Source organism: Mesoplodon mirus (genome assembly GCF_964341445.2).
Source record: "Mesoplodon mirus genome assembly, chromosome: 1".
Classification (NCBI taxonomy): domain Eukaryota; kingdom Metazoa; phylum Chordata; class Mammalia; order Artiodactyla; family Ziphiidae; genus Mesoplodon; species Mesoplodon mirus.
In genome coordinates this window covers 20,098,823-20,126,779 of record NC_138976.1, presented here as the reverse complement: position 1 = coordinate 20,126,779, position 27,957 = coordinate 20,098,823, and the positions used below count along the sequence as shown (strand labels likewise).

The following is a 27,957-nucleotide window of genomic DNA, read 5'->3' as shown; positions in this document are numbered from 1 at the left end:
AACAGAGAACACATGCGCCACATTGCCTTTCTAAAATTGGAAAGGTTCTGAATTTGGAAACACATGTACGCTAGAGTCTTGAACCTGCATTATTCTAACTGTGATTACTATTATTATTAATGTTTTGACAAAGCTGGGAAATGCATCTCCAACCAGGGGAGGTGGAGAACCCAGGCGTTTTTCCCACGTCCTTGGCCTCCTCATCGAGGTCCCCCCAGCACTGGCCTAGGAGTCAAGATCCCCAGGTATTTGTCACGCAGTCCTCATGAGACTTCAGGCAGCTCCTTCCTCTCCCAGGGCCTCCGTCTCTCCATCTGAACCAAAATTTTATGATTTCTGAAAATTTCATTTGGTCAGCCTTATCTTCCCATCACCCAACCTCAAATAAAAGAGATTATGAAGCTGCTCTCTTGCCTCATCCTGCTTGCAGGGTTGGGGGACAGACTATTTTAACATAATAGGATTTTCCCCCTCCAGTTGGTAGGAATAAATCTTCAGCTACTGTTTTATTGGAAATCCCAGCTGGAAATGAAAATGGTGCAATTCAATCTCAGATTTAGTTGGTTACTTACTTTTCACTGAGTCCCCAGGGCTCTGTGGTTGCTGGGTTTGTGTTGGCAGTGGGTGCTCAGTTGGATTTAAAGGGCCAAGCAAATTGGGGTTGGTGGGCGGTTGGCTGTCCTAACTCCCTCTTACCACTGGGGGCAGACTTTTCTAGCCTGGAAGAATGGAGTAGGGCGTTGTGGCTGGCTCACCCCCTCTGAAGGCTGGTGTTTGAGCGGGAGCTTGGTAGGGTACAGTGGGTAGAATCTGTGTTTTCCTCTTGGCTGATCTAGGTGTTCTGGGTTTCTTTTGCAGGCTGACGGAGCCAGTGCAGCTGGAAGGAAAAGCACGGCAAGCAGGTATGCTCCACCTCCCCCGCCGCCTACTGCACACACACACACACACCCGCCCCCCGGTCTTCTTCTCCCTGGTTTCACGACTAACAGCTACCTCTCTGTGGTCATCACCTTCCACCTGAAAGGATGAATGGTCCAGGCCAGCTCCCTTTGTTGAGAAGTATCCATACTTCCCTGGAGGATATGAGATTGTGGGTAGCCCTTTCCAGCCCTCCTGGTGCCCTCTCTGGGCACCTGTGACTGGAATCTAAGGATGTCTCAGTGCTGAACTGGCCTTGGCCGCTCAAGTTGGGGGACACTTAGGGCGAAGTGCAAGACTGGGCAGAAGGACCTGGGCTTGAATCCCATATCTCGGCTGCTGCGTTGTGAACTCCAGGGACGCCCATCCTAGTCTGGAATTCACCGGTACCGCTTGGGTCCTGCGCTCGTATCCTGAACCCGTCCCTCCAAAGCAGGAGGATGGAATATTCTGCTTAGCCAGACCTCACCCTTGGAGCTGGCAGGGGATGGGGGAGGGGTGGTCCCCAAAGGAGAGCTGGGCTGTCGTTACCAAAGCTGGGGGAAGGCGATGCTGGACAGGCCCATGTAGTAGACGTCCACCACCAGGGGCGCAGGCAGGCACTTCCTTGGTGTACATGTTACTGCTGCTGCTGCTGTTCCTTAGGTAGAGCGGAGCTGCAGTGGCCAGATGACCTTTATTTAGGGCATTGGAGGCAAGAAGGCAGCAAGGGACAGACTAGAGAGGTGGCTCCCCAGGCCACACCCTCAAAATCTAGAACAGCCTCTGGGATTACCTTCGGGAGCTGGGTGTGCCAAGCAGAGGAGTGTTCCCTTCAGCACATGGAACACTAGTTCTTCAAATGTTAATAGATTTTTATGGGGAAAAAAGGGGTTCTATGACCAAATAAATTTGAAGGATGGTGAGTTAAACAAAGTCAACAGATTTCTTTGCTGTGGAACTTTTGCAAGCATTTCGTGTGCTAGGGTGTTTGCTTGATAGCATCCGAGAGAGAGAGAGAGAGAGAGAGAGAGAGAGAGAAATGACATGTTTCTCAAACTTACTTAACTACAGAACACTCTTATTGAGGTTTATCCCATGGAGCCAGTGTTCTGTGCAAGGTGCTTTGGGAAACCAAGAGCGCAGAAGGGTAAGGGGTTCAGCCCTGTGTTTCAGGGAGATCACTCTGGCCCCCGTTTGCAGGAGATACCAGGCTGGAGGTCAGTGTGTCCCACCCAAGCCATCATGGCCTGGCTTCCACCCACCTCCCCAGTCTCCTCGTGTGTCTCCCCCTTGCTCAGTCTGTTTTAGCTACCCTGACCTTCTCTTATTTATCTAACACTGTAAACCAGGGGTCGCCCATTTTTACCTAGAAAGGGTCAGACAAAGTATTTTACACTTCACAGGCCATAGGTCTCTGTGGCAGCTTCTCAACTCTGCCAGTGTAATTCGAAAGCAGCCATAGATAATACGTAAATACACAAGTGGTCATAGTTTGCCAACCCCTGGCCTGAGAGCCTTTGCAGCTGCTGTTCCTTTGCCTGGGATGTTCTCTTCCCTGATCTTCCCATGATTTGTGCCCTTTGATCCTTCAGGTCTCAATTCCATCCTCCCCTCTGAGAAGCCTTTTCTGACCCCCTCTGACCCTGCCTGTGTCCCTCGTGGCCTGTTTATGCTCTTCAATTATTCCACATATTTGTGTACTTTTCTCTGCCTCTTGACTGCCAGCTCCAGAGGCAGAGGCCACGTCTGTCTTGTTCACTGCTGTGGGCTAGCCTCCAGCCGTTGCTCAGTGAGTGCTTATGGGATAGGTACACTGAGTGAGAAAGGGAGAAGATGCATGATGTAGGAGTCAGGAGTGTGGGCTGGAATGGAGGGCTGCAGGGCTGGGCTTGGGCCTGGGAATCTGGACAGTGACTCACGTGGCCAGCAGCTACCCAGATCCTTTGTGTTTCTCTCCTGGGCCCCTGGTAGTGGAATCTTGTGTAAGAACAGTGTATGAGGCTATGGCCTGCAGGGCAGTGGGAGTCCCTAGACTGGCAGTGCCTGGAAGAGTTTTCTGGATCTGAATGTCAGGACTGGAAGGGGCCTTGGGCTTTGTCAGGTTCCCCTCCCCGCTCCCAACCCCCTTCATTGTACACATGGTGAAGAAAGGCCCTGCTCAGGGTCATGTGCTGAGCGAGTGGCAGTGTCAGGCCTTGACCCTGCCTAAGGCAGTGCTTTCTCTACGCGGTGATGCTGTACTCAAGTGAGGGTCTAGCCAGCCTCCCCCACTGCCCTCTCATGTTCATCGAGCACCTGCTAGGTTAGGCCCAGTGCTCTGTGCTAGGGACTCAGGTGGATTAGATGCTAATTTATTCATCCAGCAGATATTTGAGCATCTGCTATGTGGCAGGCACTGTTCAAAGTGCTGGGTCTGCACGAGTGAATGGAGACAAATTTCCCTTCACTCCTCATCACTTGTATGTGGATGTGGTCCTTGCCCTCACTCTCTAACGCATGAATCTCTCCCATACCAGCATCTCTGCCTGGTGATCAGGGGACAGCAGGCGGGTTTCCCCACAGTGCTCATAGGTGCCTGAAGCTCTGTTTTGAGTCTTATCAGCCCAAGGCTGTAGTGAGAGGGAGAAGAGTGCTGCGATAGATTAGAGATGCTTGCCCCGGTCAGGGGAGGCGGGAGGTGGCATGTGTGCCATCTGTTTGCTCTTCCTGATTAACCTAGGTTTGCATACACTCAGTGATGGAGCCCCATGTTATTACCACAGTGCCAGAATATACACCAGGAAGGGCCAGCCCAGACCTTAGGGTGTGACTTGAGATGTAAAGAAAACATTTCTAATAATAATAATAACAGCTACCATTTAGTCAGGCTCTGAGCTAAGTGATTTACATTTATTAATTGATGTAATCTTATCACAGCTCTATGAAGGCTGCGCTTATTATTCCCACTTTACTCTCAGGAAGCTGAGACCCAGAGAGGTATACAGGCATCAGGCTGCCCAGTTGGAAGTGATCAGTTTACAGAGGTTAGAGGAGCCTGTTAGGGGACCAGGGCTGGGCTATAGGCTGGGGGCTCGTCCAGAAGGCAGGGCCTCCAAAGGAGCTCACAAATGAGTTTATACTGATTCTGTCCTTAAACCTAACAGAGCATCTTTGAAGGACCAAAGCAGCCTTATCATGGAGTGGCCCAGCATTCAGTGTGAGAAGTTAGTTCTGCATTCCAGACGTCTCTGGACGTTTGTCCAGAGAACATTAACATAGTCCTTAGCTGACGCCACTGGTGAATTTGACCCTGGCCTTGGGTTAGATTGGCCAGGTGGGGTTTAGAGTTGTAGATACTTGATGGAACATTAGGCTCATGCAGTTCCTGTTTCAGATGGGGAGACCAAGACCCGAGGCTCCCTGAAGTCAGTTAGGCTGGATGGCCCTGGTCGGGACTGACCTTGAAGGACCTGTGACCCTCTGACCTCCGCTCCCTGCTCCCAGCTGTGCCACACATGCTGTGTTATCACACCAGGGTCTGCTTTCGTTGCAGCGCCTTCCTTTTGGCTCAGAACACCTAATTTTGTTCCTTCTCCAGAGGGCCTCTGGCTAAACCCCAAAACCAACAGCATGGGCTGCTAAGGAATGAGTGTCACATTGAGGGGGACAAGGAGAGGTGGTGTTTCTGATCTTAGGAAACAACTAACTGTGGTTTGGTTTACTTCCCTGTAACCCAGCCTGGGTCGACTTTACAAGACCGGTGATCGCAGCACTTGAGGTTAATGCTAACCTAGTGTGCAGGTTACAGATCACGTAGCACAACTGCAGCCAAACGTCACTTATTTTAAGAAGCGTGGGAGGCTGCGGGGCCTTAACTGTGGAAAATTCTAAAGGAAACGCAGTTTTCATAATCAAGTAAATGGAGCTACAGGCTTGCTGTAATGAAGAATTATGCCCTTTTTTTTTGTCAGTTGAAGGTTTTCAGAGCTGGAAGGACTCTGTAGATTATCTTGTCCAACCCTTTCATCTGGAGATAAGACAGCCAGGGATAGAAGAAGCTGAGGGACTCACTTGATCACCGGGTGTACCAGTTGCCTAACAAGTGATCAGGATCTTCTAGACAGGGAGATTGGGAGGGAAGGTGATAAGACCAAGTCTCATTCATTCATTCCACAAACACTTACTGAGTGCTTACTAAGTGCTAGGGTCTGACCTAGGTTCTGGAAATACAGTGGTGAGCAAAATAGAAATCCCTGGTCTTGTGGAGCTGATGTTCTAGTGGGAGTGGAGGAGACATAATAAATACTGAAAACACATTGTATGCCATTTGGTAAAAAGTGCTGAAGGGGGAAAGCAGGGAGGGGGGTTGGGAGAGTCAGAAGGAGTATTGCATCAGCAAGAAGGTGACATTTGAACAAGGAGCTGAAGGAAATGAGAGACTGAGCCAAGCAGTCATTTGGGGGAAGTGCATTCCAGGCCGAGGGAACAATAGGTGCAAAGGCCCTGGGGCAGGAGCATTCCTGGAGTAACCACAAGGAGGTTGATGTGACTGCATAGGGCCTTGGAGACTTTTGTCAGGACTTTGGCTTTTACCCTGTGTGAGATGGCAAGCCACTGGGGATTTTGAGCAGAGGAGTGACATGATATGCTTTGGTTTTAAAAGGATCGTTCTGGTTGCCAGGAGGAGAATAAACTGCAGGGGGCAAGATGTTACAAGACATATTGCCGAGGGTTCAGGACAGGCAGGACCTTAGAAGATAGGCTTGGAAGGGAATTTCCAAAAGGCCCTTTTTTTCAGGCCTGAGGAATCCGTTTCAGCAAAGCATTGTGTAAGTCCTGCATCCAAAATGCACAGGCTCCTGCTTGGTCCTCGTAGAGCCCCAGAGTGGGGCAGCATGGTCCCTGTGGCTCCCACTCTCCATGCCTGGTCTGCTGGGCATCTAACTCACCCTCTCTCTGAGCCCAGACTACCTGGGTTCAGATCCTGGCACCATCTACTGCCTGGTTGTGTGACCTTAGACTAGTTACCTGACCTCAGTTTCCTCATCTGTAAAATGGTGATTATATTCATACTTCCCTCATAGTGGTGTTGGTGAGGATAAAGTGCAGTAATAATGCTATGTCTACGCTTAGCACAATGCCTGGCCTATAGTAGGTGCTCAATAAATGCTTGCTTTTATCACCACCATCACCGTGATGCTGAATTCCATTCCTAGGAGGAGGGAACAGTGGGTGGCAATTGATTTCTTTTTTTTTTTTTTTCTTTGTTGGAGAGGAAAGATTGCTTTATTCTGGAGGCCAGCAACCTGGGGAGAAGATGGACTCATATCCAAGAACCAACTCCCAAGATTCTGCTTGACCATGAAAGTTTTTAAAGGGAAAAAGGGGAAGTTAATCGCAGTTAATCATTTGGGGAGGGGGTCAGAGTCTTTTATCTTCCACTGTGTGCAGTTTCTTCTGATTGGTGGTGGTGAGGTAACAGGGTGTTGCTCCAGGCATCATACTCAGCCTAAAGGGCTGGGACTCAAACCCAGCCAAAACCCACTGTCTTCCAACTGAGATCACACGCCTGGTTTCAGGACTTAATGAAGCTCAGGTTCTTGATGTCTCATCACAGAAAGAATTCAGTGAGAGACAAAGTGATAGGTAAGAAGTGGATCTATTTAGAGAGGAACACACTCCACAGAGTGTGGGCCATCTCAGAAGGTGAGAAAGGCACCAGGGTATGGGGTTGTCAGTTTTTATAGGGGTGGGTAATTTCATAGGCTAATGAGTGGGAGGGGTATTCTAGCTATTTTGGGAAGGGGTGGGGATTTCCAGGAATTGGGCCACCGCCCCTTTTTGATCCTTATGGTCGGCCTTGGACCTGTCATGGTGCCTGTGGGTATGTCATTCAGCTTGCTGATGTGTTACAGTGAGCATATACTGAGGCTCAAGGTCTAGTGGAAGTCAACTTGTCCAATTTGTCCGCCATCTTGGATCCATTTGGTTCTAATTAGTTTATGTCATGTCCTCAGGCTATGTCATTTTTTCAGAGGTTGTGCCCTGCCCCCTTCCCTCCTGTTTCATTACCCACTCAGAGATTTTACTCCCATATTCTTATGGGAATCAGAAGTAAAACAGGAGGGAAGGAGGAAGGCACAACCTGTGAAAGAATGACATAGCCCGAGGACATGACATAAACTGGTTAGAACCAAATGGGTCCAAGATGGCGGACAAATCGATCTCAAAAACAAATACAGATCACTTACAGGCAAAGAAACTCATACTATCTGTTATTAGAAGCAGCATTTCAAGAAAACTTTGCAGGGAGAAACCGAATCCAGTCTTGTTTTAGGCCATTCCTAACAAAATCCATTTACCCAACTAATGATCATGCATAACTCTTCAGTTTTTTTCATTCTTCACACCTTTGTTTACTAAGGTAAACAGACAAATATTATGCTTAACACTGATGACTCTTACATGTCTCTATTAATCAAACCAACAAGCTTAAGCCACCTTCAATACCAGATATCAGTTTAGTACTGAATATTTTCCAGATGCCATGAACCTGAAATTCATTCTGGCCAGATTATTTTCTATTTCTGAGTATTTATATAAGCGCTTAATTTTTAAAAAGCCAACTAAGTAGAGCTCTTTTATGAATTAATATTTGGCAATACCATACACCTACAACACACATATAGATACATATGAACACACAAACACAGAGGCCTCATAGTTCCCGTTCCAAAAATTCAGCCCTGAGTCAGGTACAACATAAAAGCCATCAGTTACAAGGGGTTGGATCCAAATTAGGCTTCTAGCAGATGGAACAAATCAAGGTCACCTATCTAGGTGGCTAAATCCTTCTTACTAGTGTTTGCACAGAAGACACATAAGATTTCTATTTATCCTTGTGACAAGTCAAGTTCTAAATTACTTTTCCCTCTTTTTAAAAAATTTGCATTTAAAAAGATGGCAGTGGGCTTCCCTGGTGGCGCAGTGGTTGAGAGTCTGCCTGACAAGTGGGTTCGTGTCCCGGTCCGGGAAGATCCCACATGCCGTGGAGCGGCTGGGCCCGTGAGCCATGGCCGCTGAGCCTGCGCGTCGTGTCGGGAGCTTGTGCTCCGCAACGGGAGAGGCCACAACAGTGAGAGAGGCCCTCCTACCGCAAAAAAAAAAAAAAAAAGATAGCAAAGATAAGCGTCCCTGAGAAGACCAGATAGGACATTTGCATCTCAAATGTAAAGGCAAGTTCCTCCTAGGATGACTTTGTTTCCCCTTTGTTTAATACTTACAAGCCTCTTAAGATACCTAGGGAAGGTTTGGGGAGTGGTAAAAGCATTGGTGGGTTTTGGGTTATTTTTGGAGTCACTCCTCTGGTCCTGTAAAGACTGCATTTGTAAAACAAGGACAGTTTTGTTTTCTTTTTCAAAGAATTGGGTGGTTACCTCAGTGCTATTGGAGGACTGACATACCCATTCACCTGTATTGGAAAGTTTTACTTTTCCTCATTTAGCTTAGGGGAGAAGGCCTCTTCCAAAATTCCTATCAGGCTCTGAATGTCAGCTATGGTCAGTTTAGTCAGACCAGTGGCCTCCTATTTTGGTAATCTACTTACAAACATTTTTGAGGATCTTCCCTAGGTTTAAGAAATTTGTACCTTATATTTAGACACTATATAACCCTTTTTACTTAATAATCGCCAGCTGGATATCTTTGGCCAAGCCTGGAACCTCAGTATTCCACATTCCAGGGTCTACTAAGGCTTCTATTTTAGCTTCAGATTTTATCTGTTCCTCTTTGCTTTTTATTAGAACCATTTGGTGGTGAGGGTAGTTCCCTTGCCCCTAACTTAGTTACAGATCTCTTCCCATTAAAGGGATGGGACAGCCAGGCACAAACAGAAAGGAATGTAAAAACAGCTGGCCATTGATCTTGCACAAAAGGGGTTCCAGGAAAGTGTGCCCCTGTCTCTTCCCCGACAACCCCATTACGTATTCCTTATGATTGCTAAGGTTTCCAATCCTTTGGGTTAAGACCGAGAAGCCTGCATCAGTGTTTATAAGAAATTCTACCAAGTGGCCTGCCACATCAATGACCACCCGAGGCTCGACATTAGTTATGTAGATGGTATCTATCTCTCGGCAGAGCCATTTTCTGCCTTGGGCCCCTTTAGTCTTCTGATTGCAAAACCATCAATGGCCGAGGGGCCCCCATCACTCTCTGGCATCTGGAGCATTCCCTCTTCCAATGCCCTGGCTGTAAAGGGCACATCGATCAAAATCTTCCCTCCAGTGACCCTTTTGTCCACACAGGGTACATTGGCCTTGTATGGGTATCCAAGGGCCTTGTGGTCTGCCAGGGCCAGATTGGCCCAGAAAAGCTGGCTTCCCCTTTGGTGGTCTGTGAGCGGACAAAGCCTCTGCAATCATTTGGGCCTTTTGCATATTTCTCTGGGTGCGTTCAGACCTTTTGACCATATCCCTATTACTGAAAACCAAATAAACCAATTGGAACAAATCATTTACTGGAGTCTGAGGGCCAGCAGTTGCTTTCTGGATTTTGCGCCTGTTGTCTGGGGCAGACTGGGCTATGAAATGCATAGCCAAAAGGGCTGGTACCTCGGGGGAGGAGGAATCTATGGCCCTGTAGGGTGGGTCAGTTAAAATGTCCTCTGTGTCCTAACTAGAGTTATCCCTCCGAGCTACGTACACCTTAAATTCCTTTTGGGTTCCACTGCCTAGATATGAGGCCATGAAAATTTGAACATAGGGTACTTCACTCCATTTTAAATTTCCTGACTCATATTGTGGCCAAACCCGATTACATAACCTACTAAGTCTTTTCCCATTTAATTTCTGTTGTCCACATCTTTCCCAATCCCGGAGTATATGGCCCAGAGGGGTACTGGTTGCGATGGATGCAGCCTGACCCCTTTCAGACAAGCCTGAGGTGAAGTCTCTAACTGCCGAGCTGTCCAAAATTCCACTCTTAAGTCAAAATCCACTGTGCAATTTGATCAAGATTTGCGCTTACGATTTTAGATGCTATCCCTTCCAAGGTAGTCTCCCAAACAGGTATTAGTGCCCAAAAAGTTGTGACAAAGAAACAGCACAGAAGATGTCCCCACCGGTGTTGATGAAGAGTGGGAGTTGGTCTAGTTGGTCTCAGGGCTTAATGAAGCTCAGGTTCTTGATGTCTCATCGCAGAAAGAGTTCAGTAAGAGACAAAGTGATAGGTAAGAAGTGGATTTATTTAGAGAGAAACACACTCCCCAGACAGAGAGTGGGCCATCTCAGAAGGTGAGAAAGGGCAATTGATTTCTCATAGAGCCTGGACATGGGAGAGAGGCTGGAGGTGAGGATGAGGGTGGGTGGGAGTGGAGCTCGTGTTTATGGAGGGGCTACCGTGATCCACATCCTGTGTCCTGCAGTTTTCACACCTCACTTGCTCCTCCCAGGGGCCATCTGAGGCAGTGATTGGCATCCCTCCTCCTCAGAGAGAACTGAGAAATAGACTCGTTCACCATCACCCAAATAATCAAATGGCTTTGGGCCTTGCTGAGTCTTGTCCTTTAAGCCAAGATTTTCCACTGGTGGATAGTTTAATCTCATAACCACATGTGTACGGCTGCATAATTATTTTTAAAATAATATCTTCTTCTTGTTTAGCATTTTGGTTTTCAGCAGGAAAATTAAAGTAGCCCTAAACAAATTAACCTTATTTGCACAAAACTCAATAGTATCAGTAGGTCTGATGCTAGTCAATGACCAGTATGGTATTAGCAGAATGAATTATTTGAGAACCAGTTCTGGGTATATTTTAGTCAGGCTGCATCTTCATCTTTTTTTTTTTTTTTTTTTCCTTCTGTATGTGGGCCTCTCACTGTTGTGGCCTCTCCTGTTGCGGAGCACAGGCTTAGGACGCGCAGGCTCAGCAGCGATGGCTCACGGGCCCAGCCGCTCCACAGCATGTGGGATCTTCCCGGACCAGGGCACGAACCCGTGTCCCCTGCATCGGCAGGCGGACTCTCAACCACTGCGCCACCAGGGAAGCCCTGCATCTTCATCTTGACTCTAGGTTTATGTTTCTGTAATTGGAGCTCATTTGATTTCCAGAAACGTGTGTTCTCACCCTACGAAGCTTGGGCCAAAGTTTGGCTAACAAAAATCATAAATTGGGGGCTTCCCTGGTGGCGCAGTGGTTGGGAGTCTGCCTGCCAATGCAGGGGACGCGGGTTCGTGCCCCGGTCCGGGAAGATCCCACATGCCACGGAGCAGCTGGGCCCGTGAGACATGGCCACTGAGCCTGCGCGTCCGGAGCCTGTGCTCCACAACGGGAGAGGCCACAACAGTGAGAGGCCCGCGTACCGCAAACAAACAAACAAACAAACAAACAAACAAAATCATAAATTGCAGGCTGATTCTGAGGGTTCATATACTTGCTCCAAGGGGCCCCGTTGCTTTTCTGGATGGACAGAGTTCACTTTCTGCTTAATCAGTTACTGTTAAGCCTAGCCTCTGCACAAATAGGGCCGATTCTGGAAAATTCAGACATCCTTGGATTTGTCCTCCGGAGACAGCCACAGAAATGCAAACTACAAGTCATATGCCTCAAAATCAGTAAGTCCTTTTTCCAGATGGTACTGCGTTCTTGAGCTTGGGGTGGTCCGGCAAAGGGAAGTGATTGGGATCTCTAGGGAACCTGGGCTCAGTCCACCCACCCAGCTCGAGTTTCCCACCTGTGCTCCTTGAGCAAATTAAGCAAGTTCTCCTTGTGAAGCTGCAGTTACCAGTTCAGAGCATCTGGAAGTCTTGTCTTGTCCTGAAGAAGCACATTCTTGAGAATGGAACCAGGATGATCTGACCTGGTTGCTTCTTGAGCCCCTTAATGACAAGGGCCCTCGATCTGAGAAAGTATCTCGGGAAGCATCCACAGCCTCACTGTCTGTCTGGCTCTGCCAACAGGAGAGAAAAATCCTCACCCCTTGGCTTCCACTTCCTCCAGGTTTGATGCAAACCACGATGGTTAAGAGCGTGGGGACATCAAACCTACCATCTTGGTCATGCCCACCTTCCCATCCTGTAGTGAACCTGCCGACGTGTGTACCCACCTCTCCCTCCTCTTCATCACTGCTGCGTGTAGGGGCCGTGCCCTCCACTCCTTTGGTTTTCACAGGGGCTAAACATTCCTTTCCTGCCTTCATTTATGAGTTCTCCACCCATGGCCTAAGAGCTCATCTTTTTCATAGTTGGACCAAACTTTTCACATTTTGCCTGGCGAGTGCTTGGTAAGGACAGGAGAAGAGAACTAACAGTTAATGAGTCCCACTATGTGTGTGGTGCTGTGCTGGGCCCTTATGAACATTTCTGTGCTTTAATCTTCTTTTTTTTTTTTGGCTGCATTGGGTCTTCCTTGCTGTGCCCGGGCTTTCTCTAGTTGCGGTGAGCAGGGGCTACTCTTTGTTGTGGTGCACGGGCCTCTCATAGCGGTGGCTTCTCTTGTTGCGGAGCACAGGCTCTAGGTGCTCAGGCTTCAGTAGTTGTGGCTCGCGGGATCTAGAGCACAGGCTTAGTAGTTGTGGCGCATGGGCTTAGTTGCTCCGCGGCATGTGGGATCTTCCTGGACCAGGGCTCGAACCCACGTCCCCTGCATCGGCAGGCGGATTCTTCTCTAACCACTGCGCCACCAGGGAAGCCCTGTCCTTTAATCTTCTAAACAACCCTTTGAGGTTAGTGCTTACACGTCAGGAAAGAGAGGTGTGGGCAGGTTAGGAAGCTTGGCAACGGTCCACGCACCTAGTTTATCATCCTCAAACCCCTTGAAGGGCTGGACTGCGTAGCGAGGAGTCTCGTTTGTGTGTCTGGGGACAGCATGCCTCTGGGCAGTGAGGGTCCAGGCCCAGGTGCTCACATTAGGGCGTGTGGACAGAGCTGGCTGTGCATTCCAGACCTCAAGTCTGTCATCAGCCCATCTCAAGGACTGGTTGGTGAAGAGCGGAGGGGTGGAGGCCAGATGTAGTGCCAGGATGGGACGAGCACATCGGAGGGACGGCAGAGCTTTCTAAGCAGCTGGGCAGCTCCTGGTATCGGTTGTCAGCATGGGCAGGATGGAAGGAGAGCAGTCCCATTGAGAAGCTTCTTTACATTTCATTCCGAGAAGGATGGCCAGAGGAGTTGGGCATCAGAGATCGAGGCCAAGTCACAGCCTCAGCAGGAAATACCATTGACGGCAGAAAGGGTGTATTTATCCTGTTTATGTGGCCAGCAAGAGAACCTAGGTATGGCCTCCCTCTTCATGGTTGAGTTACCTGCTCTCTGGGGTCTGCGTGGGCCACCACGGGTGCCCCAGAAGATGCAGGACTGTGGGCATGGGCTCCTCTGTGGCCTCCCCTTCCCCACCTGCCTGTCAAGGGCATTCTAAGTGGGTGAGAATTCCTGAGTCTGCAGGGTCCCAAAGTTGTGTAGAGAGGGCCGCGGCAAGGTGGGTCTTCAGAGAGCCGGGCGCATTGCTAGCTATATGTATTGTGCCAAGGCCAGACCCATTGGAAGACGAAGGCAGTGCGTCTGTTTAAGATGCTATTAACAGTAATTCTGCTGACCTGGGCCAACCTTCCATGTGCCATGGCACCCTTGAAAGAAGCTCCCAGCTTTCCCCAGAGGGCCCTACCTGCTACATGTCAGAGTTTGTGACTTGACAGCATTGCTCAAGACTCCTGCTTTTCTCTATTTTAGGTTTAAATTAACCAGGGAATTAACTCTTAATATTTAAGTCTTCATGCTGACTTTCTGAGCTGAGGTATTACCCAGCGTTGTGGCTGACTGACACCACACACTGAAGAAAATTAAGTGCCTAAGAATTAACTCAAACTAATGATATATTTATGCATTGTAGGTTATTTTGAACTTCTAGACTGTTAAGAGTTGTTTAATAGGTTATTAGTTTTAATCTATTAATCTCATCTTTTCTACTTGACTATTTATTAAAATATATCAGTGCTACATGCCAGAAGTAGATCATTCTGAGGGTTATTAAGGCATGGGTGATGGCGTGAAGATTTGAATCATAGGTGGAATCGTAAATACAGCTGCCTTGTTACTGGGGTTTGTGGAAACTGGGGTTTTGCTGTACTTTTTCTCTTTTGGCCCTTCCAGGCTAGTGGTAAAGCTGCAACCTTTGTCCCATTATGATTTCTGTCCTTGTGGCTAAAAACAGGACTCTTTACATCCAAAGGACAGGTGTGAGCACAGCAGCCTTTCTAGGGCACATCAAGGAGAGTTGAATGTCAGCACTGAACACAGAGCCCAAACACCTTTCTCTGTGGCAGAGATGGAGCCCTCCATTCCTTTGTTTTCTTGCATTTCTGTGTTCCTGTTTTTAGCATCTAGCATGTGCCTGTTCGGTCAAGATACTAAGGATACTGTAGGAGACAAGGCAATACACGTGTTCCCCATCTCTTGGAGCTTCCTGTCATTTAGTCATTTATTTGTTCATTCATTCAACAAGTGTTTTTATTACTTTCTCTTCGCTTGAGAAAAAAACAGAAATCATCCAAATGATTAAAAAAGCCCAGGGGGGCTTCCCTGGTGGTGACGCAGTGGTTGAGAGTCCACCTGCCGATGCAGGGGACGCGGGTTCATGCCCCGGTCCGGGAAGATCCCACATGCCGCAGAGCTGGGCCCATGAGCCATGGCCGCTGAGCCTGCGCATCCGGAGCCTGTGCTCCGCAACAGGAGAGGTCACAACAGTGAGAGGCCCGCGTATCGCAAAAAAAAAAAAAAAGCCCAGGGGTTGGAGTCAGACAGACCTGGTTGAATCCTGCTTCTGTCACTAGAAAGCTGTGTGACCATGAGCAAGTCACTGTTTCTCCAATCCTCAGTTTTCTTATCTGTAGAGCAAAACTACCTGCTGTGTAAGGCATTGTGAAGAGCAGGGAGACAGTGCATGCATATGGCCTGAAGCAGCACTGTGGCTGGCCCGTCCTAGCCACTTGGTATGTCACAGCTGCCCTGTCCTCACTCACCCTGTTGTTGGCATCATGGCCACCGGCATCTCTTCCACCCCGCATGCTGGCATTTTTGCACCTGCCGTTTTCGGTTTGTATCGTTCAGCAGACGTTAGCTGACATCAGCCAGGGGCTAGGCACAGGGATACACAAAGCAGTGGGGTAGAGCCCTTACCTCTGAAGGTCTCCCAGGACCACATGGAATCGGCAGGCAGATTCGGATCTGGGACCTGTTAGAAGCAGAGGGGGCATTCCCAGAGCCACTGGTGGAGGCTGCAGGCTCCCTGGCAGTTGTCACCCTGAGACAGGGTGTCAGCACCCCATGCCTGCCTGAGGGCCCGAATCTGCTAATGGAAGATATAACGGTGACCCTGCATCTTCAAGAGTTGAGGTCATTATGTAATATCAGATCATCACCTTGTCCGCCTTGAACTTACATGTTATATGTCACTAGTATCTCAGTAAAGCTGGAGGAGAAGAGTTGGTGTTAGAGCATTACCAAGGCTGCTGTATTTTGGCAGTTTAGAAAGTAGGAAGAGTGTGTTACATTTAAGAAAATTTCCATTGGAAAGGGTGGAGAGAAGACTGTGATGCTTCAGGAATAAGCTTCACTTATTCAGAACGCTGGCTCTTGTGAAACGTCCTCAGCCCATGTTGTACCGAGGGCCAGATGGGTGGGACATTGCTGCCTTCAGTCCTGGGTACCAGCTGAAGCAGTTCAACCATCGACAGTTCTTTTGTGGGGTGGGTAGAGGGAGACGCCTCGAGGGCCACAGTGGCATTGACCTTTGCAGGGATCCTTCTTGGCTCCTTCAGTGAACAGGTGCTTATTGATCCCCTCCCCGATGCCAGGCGCTGCCGTACGTGCTGGCATGGGACAGTGAACCGAGGAGACAAAGTCCCCGTCCTCTTGTAGCTGTCATTGTACTTGGGGAGACAGCGAAGAGGATGAGGAGTAACAAGCATGTTACATGAATGGAGGGTAAATGCTGAGCAGAAGGCGTGGAGCTGGGAAGGGATGTGGAGTGTGGAAGCTGGGGTGCAGCGGAGACGGCTGACGTTTTTGGATCAGGTGGCCACGGATCTCTCTGCCAGCACTGGGATGTTTGAGTAGAGACCTGGGGGAGTGGAGAACTCACTGTGGGGACATCTGGGGAGGAGGGCAGAGCATTTCAGGCCTGAGGCAGGAGCTTGTCCTCGTGCTCAGGGGACAGCGAGCAGGCTGGTGGGGCCAGCGAGGAGGGCACGAGAGGGGCGGTGTGAGCAGATGCGGTCTGCGGGCGCGTGGGGCGTGTCACAGAGAGCCCTGCGGGCCGGGGCGAGGACTCTGGCTGCTGCGCTGAGTGAGACACGGAACACTAAATGAGTGCTGGGCTGAGGAGTGACACGAGCTGGCCTAGCTGAATAGGATGGCTCTGGCTGCTGTGTTGAGCGTCAGTTTTGGGGCATTGGGCCAGGATAGGACCAGGGAGACGGGCTGTGAGAATACTACAGCAAGACAGGAGAGAGCGGAAGGCGGCGTGGACGAGAGTGGTGGCCGTGGGGTGGTAAGGAGTGGTCAGGTTCTGGGCATATTTTGAAGCTGAGGTTGATAGGATTTGCTGATATATTGCTTCGGAGACAGTGAGAGGGAAGAGACAAGGAGGATACCCAGAGTCTGGGTCTGAGGAGCTGGAGGGACAGAATTATACTAACCGAAGTGGGGAAGACTGCTGCTATCTCATGACAGTGTCTTAGGCTGCGGGGTTTAGCGGGAAGAGCACTGGGATAGGAGTCAGAAGAATTGTTTTCCTGACTTGGGGGAAGGGGCGTAGCCGCAGCTCAGTTTGGACCTGTAAATATGGGTGCGTGTTAGGCGTCCAGGTGGAAGTATCCAGAGGGTAGTTGTCATGCAGGTCTGGAGCTCGGGGTGGGGGGGCGAGGTCCAGGTTGGAGATATGATTTGGGATTTATCATCACATAGTTAATATTTAAAGGCATGAATCTAGGGGAGATCATGTAGGAAGTGAGTATGGATAAAAATAGAAGGGGCTCAGGCTTCCCTGGTGGCACAGTGGTTGAGAGTCCGCCTGCCGATGCAGGGGACATGGGTTTGTGCCCCGGTCCGGGAAGATCCCACATGCCGCGGAGCAGCTGGGCCCGTGAGCCATGACCGCTGAGCCTGTGCGTCCGGAGCCTGTGCTCCGCAACGGGAGAGGCCACAACAGTGAGAGGCCCGCGTACCACAAATAAATAAATAAATAAATAAATAATAGAAGAGGCTCTAGAACTGATCCTTGGGGCAGGTTGACATATAAGGGTTGGGTTTGGAAGGTGGCAGGCCCAGAGCTTAGTGAGGAAAGGGTTGGAGGAGGAGAGAGGGGAGCTCGTTCGAGGCTGCTGACAGAGGACGAACTCAGTGAGGACCCAGCAGGGACTGTTGGATCTAGGAGAATGGAGGTCCCAGTAGGCCTTGGAAAGAACGGCTCTGGTGGAACGGGGGAGGCACAAACCTCATTGGACCTAGAAAGCATTGCCAAGGAGGAGCCTGCCAGCATCTACGAATGCTAATCATTTGTACTCAGATCATCGGTAGGTGGGCAGCTGGGTAGAGCTGGAGGCCTAGGTCAATGGTCAGCCTCTGCAGCAGGGTAAACACGGCCCCTGAAATCATGGCTGGATGTGTGTTCATTCATTTAACACCCCATGTATCCATGCATTCATGAAGAGTGTATTTAACCCCACCTTGAGGGCAGTTAACCCTCATTTGTAATGCTTGGAGTCTTTTTTTTTTTGCGGTACGCGGGCCTCTCACTGTTGTGGCCTCTCCCATCGCGGAGCACAGGCTCCAGACTCACAGGCTCAGCGGCCATGGCTCACGGGCCCAGCCGCTCCACGGCATGTGGGATCTTCCCGGACCGGGGCACGAACCCGTGTCCCCTGCATCGGCAGGCGGACTCTCAACCACTGCGCCACCAGGGAAGCTCTGCTTGGAGTCTTTTAACGATGTTTTATTCTAGAGGGAGTTAACCAAGTCATTGCTTACACACTGTGATTGGAGATTTCCCCCCCGACCTTAACATTGTTTCAGGTGGCTAAAGTACTAGAGTAAAGAAGCAGTGGCCTTTGGAGGAGGTGGAGTGGCCCTCAGGCTGAGTCTTAGAGCACAGACAGATGCCCTGCTCCCCATCCTGTGCGAGGAGGCATGCACACTTTCGGGGTAGAGGTCTGGCCTCCACCAGAGCCTTCGACATCTCAGACTTTAGCTTACTTGTCGTCAGATGGGAAAACCGAGTCAAGCAGGGGTGGGACCGAAGTCCAGTGTGCTGAGGACGTCTCATTACTACTGTGACTTGGTAGAACTTGAAGTATTAGCATTTTTGGTGGGGTGATGTAGAAACTGTATTCAGAGAGAACGTTGTCTGACTCCCGGGCACCGGGCATCACTGGGACTCTTCCTTCAACATGGCCAGAAATGGAATTTGTCTTCGAGCCCCCAGTCCACTGAGAAGTTGTTTGGTTGTGTTGTCTTGGGCTGCAGGGCTCAGTGGGAACGGCCCCAGGATAGGAGTCACAAGAGTTGTTCAGACAAGCTTGTGGCTGGAAGTCTTGCGCCCTTGGGCATGCCATTCATTCACCGTGTTGACTGAGTTCATACCGTGCCACAGGGCCCAGGCTAGGGCTGGATGTGGATGGGGACGGAACAGACACAGGCCCTGTCCTCTGTTCTGGTTCCCCGTCTGGCCATAGGGTGTTTATGAGCGCCAGATGTGACGGGGTGAGTATAAGCACCGAACCATCTGGTAAGACCCAGAGGAAGAGATTTGTTTCTGAAACTTCCCCCAGGCAGGCTCTGCGGGCACATTGGACTGGCCATATCAGATTCAGTCCCAGGGATGAGTAAGAACGAAGCAAAAGAAAACTTTGGGGCGGGGTGGGTGGTGGAGGTCAGTGGTTTGCAAAGTTAACTGCTTCGGAGGTATTTCTTCCAATTTAGTCACACCTAGTGTATTAGTTTCCTGTGGCTGGTGTAACAAATTACCACAAACTAGGTAGCTTAAAACAAAAGAAATTTGATCTCACAGTTTTGGAGGCCAGAAGTCTGAAATCAAGGTCTTGGGCCAGGCTCACACGCCATCCGGAAGCTCTGGGGAGATCTGCTCTTTGCCTCTTCAGCTTTGGGTGGCTACAGCATTCCTTGGCTTGTAGAGCCGCATGGCTCCAGTCTGTGGCCATGCTGCCTCCTCTTCTCTGTATTGTCTGTAAATCTCCCACATGTCTCTTATGAGGACACTTGTCATTGCATATAGGGCCCACCCAGATAATCTAGAATGATCTCATCTCAAGATCCTTAAATGAATTACATCTACAAAGAGCCTCTTTTCAAATGAGTTTGCGTTCACAGGTTCTGGAGATTAGGTCGTAGGCCTGTCTTTCAGGGGAGCGGCCATTTACCACCCACTAAAAGTAAAGCTGTAGGTATCAAAGACGGAGAAAGTAGGGGTTCTTGGAGGTCTAGTCACCACCACCCTGTTATTCAGGCCTCATGGGTGCTTCTGGGCCTTTGCTCTGGAACCCCTAGGCCTTTAAGTAAAACACTTTGAGAACCACTGCCTTAGTGAAAGGCCAGGGCTGTTAGGAAATTCCTTGGGCAGGGACCCACTTGGTCTGGATTCTCTCCTGGCATTCTGGGATGAGCAGTAACCAGTGACCACAGACATCATGTGCTCACTGAGAAATATCCTTTTAGTGCCTGACATTGGATTTTATCTTGAAGCATGACTCGGGTTAAATATAAAATTCATAGCATATCTTGAGCAACTATTTTGTAGTTATCTATATATAAATCTATTTTACAGTGACACAAATAGAATAGATTATGGAGTGTCAGCATGTAGATAGATTCCAAGTGCTTTTTCACTAATATACCTAATGATTCGTGCTGAGAATATCCATGGGCTCCACTGTACATTTAAATGGATATAATTAAAATAATGAGCTCTATTTTAAAAAATGATACATGAAAAAATATTTTTTTAAAGAAGTTAGAACGAGCTGCACCACTAATTCACAGTGATATAAGTACTTCTGCAATTCCATTGTTATTAGGATGCCTAATTAAATGTAAAGCATCCGAGAAAAGCAACATTTGGGCTTGTAAATCTAAAGTGTGAAGCTGGGGGAAGAGAAGTCCCCCGTGTTCTCAGTGCAGCGAGGGCTCAGAGGTGTCACCTGTAAGAGAGTGGATGGTTGTGTGTGGTTGTGCTTGTGGGCAAGAGGGTGTGAGAGTCACCTGTGTGAGAGTCATCTGTGCAAGGCAGACGGGGCATTCAGAGACAGGGTCTAACGCCATCTCGAGCAAACAGGGAAGGCTTCCCAGAGGCAGGGATGTCATCATAATGGCAGCTGCCATCCAAGGAGATCCACTCTGTGCAGCTCTCTGGCTCCCCTCCCGCCCCGCGCTGGCAAGGATCACAGTCCCCCTTTAGCAGACAAGGAAACAGACTCAGAGAGGGGAATCTCTGGCCAGAGGTTGCGGGGTTTGTGGACACCCAACCTGTCAGACTCCCAACAGCTCCTCCCTCCCACCAGGATGGCAGATGCTAATGAGGTCCTTGAGGGCAGGAAGGGACCCTAGGTCCGTTAAGACTGGATGGTCAAGCACTCACAGGCCCCGGGGGGTGGGCGTTCTGGGCAGGGAGCTGTTCTATGTCCTTCCCATCCTGTGACATCAGCTGTGGGGAACACTGACAGGGTTGACACCTCAGCTATGGTGGGCCTCTCTGCCGGCCCTGGGAAGCCCATCTGCCCTGAACTTGGCGCTTAGCCCCTTGTGCAGCCGGGGTCGGGACCAGCCAGGGCCAAGCCAGGGAGAGTCCTCAGCTGCCTGCCTGTCCAGCGGCCCCTAGGACCCGTGGGCTGTGTTCTTGCCAGGCTGGTATGGAGGGTCGGACAGGGTCCCTGAGTCCTATCTCTGTGCTCAGCAAGCCTCAGGATGGGCAGGACTGGCCAGTTGTAGCACCCACGTGGTCTCAGCTAGGGAATAGGGATTTCAGCAACTGCTATCACCAGTTTCCCTCAGCACTAGCACCTCCACTCTAGGAGTCACTCTAGACAGTGCCCTGGTTGTACATTTTTGCAGTTGGTCCTCACGAGGCCCTTTGAGTTAGTGTGGGGCTCCCTGCCTCACTGGTGCGGAAACAGGCTCAGAGAGGGTCAGGGCCCACTCAGGGTTCCAAGCTGGCGTGACAGTGCTGCGCTTTAAACCCCACTGATTTACTTCCACAGCCCCTGCACTAAAATCTATGCATGTAAGACTCTTCCCCTGCGTTCCCTCGTTCTCTGAACACTTCTTTCCCCTGCCCCCCATATAGACGATAGGTACCCCAGAACATCTCCACTGGGGCCACCGTTCTAGGTCCCTTGCAGACATTGCCTTGTGTCTGCATCACAGTGCTGTGGGGTAGGTGCCGTGTTTATCCCCATCGTATGGGTGTGAAGACTGAGGCTCGGGGGTGAAGTCACTTCTGCAGGAACCCACAACTTGAGAGAGTGGCAGTTCTGAGATTTGGCTCTGGGATGATCCAAATTCACAACCCAGTGCTCCTTCCATCTCAGTTCCTCACATCTCCTTCCCACCGGGCCATCAGGCAGCCTCTGCTCTCTCTTCGTGGTTTGCAGACAGCCTCCCCTCTGTGTCCTCACATGGTAGAGAAATAGCGGGAAAGAGATCTCTCTCCTTCTTCTAAGGCCACCGTCCTATCAGATAAGGGCCCTACTGTTCTGATCGTGTTTAATCTTAATTACGTCCTGAAGGCCCTATCTCCAGATACAGTCACATGGGGTATTAGGACTTCACCACGTGAAGCGGGGGTGGGGAGACACAGTGCAGTCATAGGACCACCCCAGTGGCCTTTCTCTGCCCCCTCGTCATCAGCTGGAGCCTTCCTTCTCTCTCTCTGCTCAGTTCCCCAACCTGGGAGAAAGTTGAGAGCTGGGCAGGACAGTGGGCATGATAAAACCCATATTCTTGTGGTAGATGGAGCTGGAAGCCCAGAGAGGAGAAGGGTCTTGTCCAGAGCCACAGAGCAAGCCCACTGCTGATCCAGGAGGAGGTCCCGGGTCCTGCCTCCCAGCCCGGGCACCTCTGCTAAGCTCCAGTTGGTATGCTACCTGGCCTTGCCTGAGCATGCCTGAGCCTGGGCCTTGAAGTTCACGGTCCAGCTGCTTCTCTGGAGCACTGGAGAGGGCTGGACATGGCCAGGGCAGCATCCACAGGCCTGGAACATGACCTGATTCCCCAGCTTGTGCATGCCTCAGCTTCCCCACCACTGCCAGGAGGATGAGGGGGCTCTTATAACACAGAGAGTCTCACTGAAAGGAGAACAGTTCAAGAGTGGATGGCCGGGACCTGGCTTCGTGCCTTGGCCTGCCACCAACCTTGTGTGTGGCCCTGGGCAAGTCGCAGCCCTGCTCTAGGCCTCAGGGCCCACCCTCGATATTGAGCGTATTAACTTGAGGATATTTTCTCCTATTTGAAGAGCCACCTAGAGGCCAGATTGTGGGGGGGGCCAAGTGTTGGCTCCGTGGCCTCCCCCTCAGTGAGCCTTTTGGCCTGTGTGTTCCCTACTGTAAAGCAGGGTGAGCTCTGCAGCCCTTCCACCAAGGAGCAAAGGGAGGGGCACCACGTGCTCTGCATACATCAAGCCACTGAAACCCCTGCTGCTCAAAGTGCCATTGAGGACTAGCAGCACCTGCCTCCACTGGGTGCTTGTTAGAAATGCAGAATCTCAGGCCAAGCCCCAGACCTGCCGAACCAAATCTGCATTTTACCAAGATTCTCAGCTGATCTATGGTCACACTGAAGCTTGAGAAGAACTGATTTCAACCAGCCAGAGCTTTTCTTGCAGGTCTCTTGTAACTCCAGTTACAAGAGTTACTTGTCACATTTAGACCCCAGCTTTTCCATCTGCAAAATGGGTGCAGTTTGAGCCATCCTAGTCCAGTGATTTTCAAACTGTGTTCCTTGGAGCCCCAGGGTTCCCTGGAGGACCCTCAGGGGCAGCGGTGGGGACCTGTGCTTTAAGGTGAGGGTCACATGAGAGGTGGGTCTATAGCTAAAAATTTTGCAACCCCCTTGGCTGGGGCGCTCCCAGGTAGGTCTGGGGCGAGTCTGGGGTCCACACTGAGCAGACTGTCTTCTTTCCCAGGGAGCGCTTGAAGCGCAGCCAGAAGAGCACCAAGGTGGAGGGGCCAGAGCCTGTGCCGGCCGAGGCCTCGCTGAGCGCCGAGCAGGGAACGATGACAGAGGTGAAGGTCAAGACGGAGCTGCCCGATGATTACATCCAGGAGGTGATCTGGCAGGGCGAGGCCAAGGAGGAGAAGAAGGGGGTGAGCAAGGATGGGACCGGCGACGTGCCTGCCGAGATCTGCGTGGTGATTGGCGGTGTCCGCAACCAGCAGACCCTGGGTGAGCGCCCGTCCGCAGGGTCGGGCTGGGGCCAGGGTGGGAACGTGGAGCCGGAGTGCTAGGGAGGGAGGCCTGGGATGCCTGTCCCTCCCCGGCTGCGAGAGCCTTCTGTGGCTGCCCTCAGGGAAGGGCCTCAGCTCCTGACACTTGCCTTTGCCTGCTCAGCTCTGCTCTGAGCTCTTGTCTTCCCACCTGACGTGGCAAAACCCTACCTGTCCTTTTAAGACTTTGCTCAAGTCAAATGCCTGGAACTTTCTACAGGCCCGGCGAATCTCTCACACCATGGGGCTCCCACGCCCCAGATGGGTCCAGCACAGCCTGTATCACTCGGTGTCCTAAATGCCCGTCTGCATTTCTTCCTCCTGGGCTTCCCTGGGGGCCTCTGGGGGCAGCTTTCAGTGTGGGTCCTGCTCAGACCAGTTGTCCAGGCAGGATGAGATGGGTGGCAGTCTGGCACCTTCTCCCGCCTCTTCTGGTCTGGGCCAGGCTCAGAGGAGCTCAGTAGAAACGAGCTTCTTAGAAACCATCTCTCCCTGCTACATTACAGCGTGAGGCAGGGGATACCCCTTAGGGGCTGCCTGCACTCCTGCCAGTTTGCAAACGCAAATGCCCACAAACCCCGAAAGATACGTTTATTTAGCATCGTGGAGATGAGCCAGACGGGCAGGTGGTAGGTGGTAGGGCCTGGGTCCAGCTGGAGAGCCCACGCCTCACATACGGTAACTAGGTGGGGAGACGGGCTCAGCATGGCCAGATCTCTGGACAGAGCACATGCCAGAAATGCGAATTTTAATGTAAATTCTTTTGGCTTTAAACGTTGGTGACTAATTTGACTTTTAAAATCTGCCAAACAAAACATATCTGTGGGTCAGAGTCATTCCATGGGCCGCCAGTTTGCAACCCCAGTCTGTAAAATACAGTCCACATGCCTCAGCCTGGCACGGAGACCTCGCCTAGTCTGTTCCCAGGTCTCTGTTTCCATCTGTGCCCTCCTCCGCATTCCTGTGCTCAGGAGGCCGCCTCGCTCCCCTCTGCCTGTCCCTCCTGGGGCAGCTCTGCCCACCTCCTCCTGGCTTCCAGGCTCGTCCCATGTATGGCAGGCAGGGGAGGCTGCCCTGTGTCTGCTTCCCCAAGTTTAGACTCGAGACCTCTTGCCTTTTCTTCCCAGCCGCCGGGGATCAGCCTCAAGTTCCCTTTCCCAGCTGTTCCTGGGCTGGTTGTGGCCACCATCAATGCACCTGGGTCACTGTGGCGTCCTGCTAACAGCTATGCCTCTGTGTCTTTCTGCCCTCACCTGCCATCTACTCTGGCTGCCAGGGACCTTGACAAAAATGAAACACTGACCATGTCACTCCCCACTGTATCTAAGGTCAAGGCCATAGCATCAAGGTCCTCCATAACCTGAGCCCCATAGCCCCCCTTTCTTATTTCTTTCTTCCCGGTCCTTTCATTCCAGCACAGTTCGCTCTTCTGCAGCATTTCCTACCCTTTGCTCCTGCTGTTCTCTCTCCCTGGAATGCCTTTGCCAAAATCCAACCCAGTTTGCAAGACTAGCTCCAGTGCTCCCTCCTCCCAGAAGCCTTCCTTGATCTCTTCTGGTCAGAAGTGGTCTGTTTCTGCCCTGCCCTTCAGGGGGCACTTCCCATTATCCACCTGAGATTAGAGGGGCCCTGTCGGCACCTGCCTCTGCTACAAGATGGGCAGCTCCTGGAGATGAGAGCTCCAGGGCCTGTCTGACCTGTGTCTGTGCTCCCTACTCCCACCACACAATTCCTAGCAAGGTGCTAGTTTCTAGGAAGCCTTCTTGTCATCGGTGCTATAGCTGTCAGATGAGGCTAGGTTATGCCACAGTAACAAAAGACCCTAAAAAGTAATGAGATCTTGGTAGCTCAGAACCACAAAGGTTCATTTATTTCTCAGTCCCACTACATGTCCACTGTGGGTCACTTGGGGGCTCTGCTCTGTTCTGGACCCAGGCTTAAAGCAGCCATTGTCTGGAATGCCGCCAGCCAAGTGACAGAGGGAAAGACAGCTCTGGAGGGACTCGTGCCAGCTGCAATCCACAAGTGAGATGTGTTCATTCCCTGCACAGTCATTGGCCAGGTTAGTCAGGTGGCCCCGCCCAACCTCAGAGAGGTGGGGAAATGACATTTCCCATGTGACAGAAGCGGGGATGAACCAGAAATATCTGCTGAAGAGCATGAGTGACTTAGCCCAGTGTCGAATGAAAGAAGAGTCTTTTCTGGGGCCTGCGTCTGACCTCCCTCCACCAGTGTTCACTCCCCAAGGCCTAGGACTGTGTTAGCCACTCATGGATGTATTAGTTGACTGAGGAGAGGACCTGCCCTTGCTCACTTTAAGACTCACTGGACCCAGGAGTTATTTATGCCCTTCCCTGGGAGATGCCCAGTGAAGCGTAGTTGAATCTGAACCTTGAGGCGGGGCCAGCAGTCAGGATTCAGTGGGGAGAGCCTGGAGTGGCCATGCTCTGGAAATGCTGGGAGTCCTCCCTGGGCCAGCTCCCTGCACAGTGAGAGGCCCCAGGGCCTCATGCCAGCCACAGACTCTGGTTTCCAGCTCAGCTGCTACTCAGCAATAGGTTCCTTGGCCTTGCTGTGCCTTAGTGTCCTCTTCTGTTAAAGGAGACATGCTCCCTGTCCTGGCCACCTCATAGGTGTGGGAACCGAAGGGGACAGTGTTGTGCAAGGAGAATGAGCTCGGCTCCTCGGGCTGGGAGTGGATCCAGGCTCCCTGACTTAATGGCTGTTGCACCTTGGGCAAACTGCTTGACCTCTCTGTGCCTCAGTTCTCACAGTTGCAAATTCATGGGGTTAGATGAGGATTCAATAGGATAATGTGTATAAAGTGCTCAACATTATACTTAGTAAATAATTCGCTGTTATTAGCAGTAATACTGCCAATTAGCAGTATTGGTAGTATAAAGTACCTCTTCGAGAGGAAAGAGTAGTAATAATTTCTGCTTTTTTCCCAGGTCTGAGGAATAAGCCAGTGTGATGTAGAGAAGAAGCAGGATAGAAAAGAAAGTTGGCACTGGGTGAGGTGTCAGAAGACATGGCTTCTAGTTGGTTCTCGGTTTTCTCCCCTGAGCTTCTTCTAGTGCTGCCCCCCTAGAATCCAGGGACGTTGAGGATGTTATGCAATTTCTGAGTAACCTGCTTTTGGAAGACTTCTTTGGAAAAGGTGTAAAAACCACAGTTAGAAGTGGAGCCACCATTTTGGAGCCGGTACCAAAACAGGGCCAGGGCACTCCCTGCTGGTCATGATGGCTCGTCTCACATCCATCAAGGCACACCTTCCTCCTTGAGGGTGTAGTTTCTTCTGCCAAGGGTCAGGCTCAGAGGAATCTGGCTTGGCCTTTTAGTAGCAGGAAAGAAAGGCAATTAAAAAAAAAAAATCAATGTTAGAATTGAACATTTTGAACTCATCTCAAAGAGGCAAGTAGATATTATCTTATGGGCCACGTCCAAGCAATTGCTGCTGGCTATTAGGAGTTCTGTGTTGAAGATTCTAAAGGGTGGCATGATTGATTATTGATGTCTGTCATGGATGTGGAAGTGGGCAGAGGAGGTCCACATGCTAGATGTGGCACTCAGACCCCCTTATTTTATAGAGGGACAAACAAAGGCCTGGGAAATGGAAGAGATTTGCCACTCCACCTCACAGCATCCGCCTCCCACCTGCTCCTGGAAGTAAAACAAGGAAGGAAAGCATTCCCATGGATTTGGCCGGGACAGAATGCTGGTTAGAGCCATCCCTTTAAATGAGCTTGTGCCACAGTGTGCTTCTGTGCCCTGGTGGCTGGGCGCTGTGCAGCGAACATGTTCCCAGGGCACTTGGCAGGGGTGCGCAGGGCTGTGGCCGGGCTCTGTTGCTGAATAGAATAGTGTTCCTGTTCGGTCACCCAGTGCTGTGCCATGAGGGAACCTCCTGCTTGCCTTTTCTCTGAGTTCCATCGGCCTGTTCCCACCCCGAAGTCCTCACTGGCCCTTTAACAGCCATCAGACAAACAATGTTCCTAGTGACACAAACATTATCTGAGGCACTTCCCATGGAGGAGCTTGGGTCTGGACACATGGGTGGCATTTGGCAGCTTCTCAGACTAGTAGAGTCGGGAGGGGCATCAGTGCCCAGGAGGCTGGCTGCCAAGCCTGCAGTCGTTGCTGCTACTTTCCTGCTGCCCAGAAATTCTTTGTGCTGAAAAGGGTATCTCTCAGTCTTGAGAGACTGAGGAAAGGGTATCTCTCTCCTTTTTTAGCAAGAAGAGCAGAGACAATACTGACTGTGACAACTTTGTTGGATAAAACCAGAAGTGAAAGGCATCCCTAACTGATCACTGCGCACTGTCCCAACAGTGTACCTCAGAATCCTTCTCAACACACTACACTAGGAAGTCACTGCCAGTCAGCTAGAATTGAAAAATCTGAAGTGGAAACCTGCTCGTCAACCTTGTCTTAGATGATGAAGACAAGGCGAGCTGGGTTTACACCAAAAAGCAACTAGCCCGTGGAGCATCTCCTGGAGGAATGGTGCGGAAGAGATGATGGAGTCTTAAGTATTCACAACTTAGAGCATTTTGGTGGGATGAGACTGGGCAGGCACATTGCAAGTAGCCCCA

The 27,957-nt window shown here is 50.7% G+C and overlaps 1 protein-coding gene across 10 annotated transcripts in view; it reads left to right on the top strand.

Annotated features, from left to right (window-relative positions):
- Positions 1–27,957, top strand: part of ZNF618 (zinc finger protein 618) — a 188,945-nt gene that overhangs the window by 96,589 nt on the left and 64,399 nt on the right. For all 10 annotated transcript variants that reach the window (XM_082622941.1, XM_082622945.1, XM_082622944.1 and 7 more), the window contains exons 2-3: positions 859–902; positions 23,062–23,321. In XM_082622941.1, coding sequence (XP_082479067.1) covers positions 859–902; positions 23,062–23,321 — 304 coding nt within the window. The remainder of the gene's footprint in view (positions 1–858; positions 903–23,061; positions 23,322–27,957) is intronic.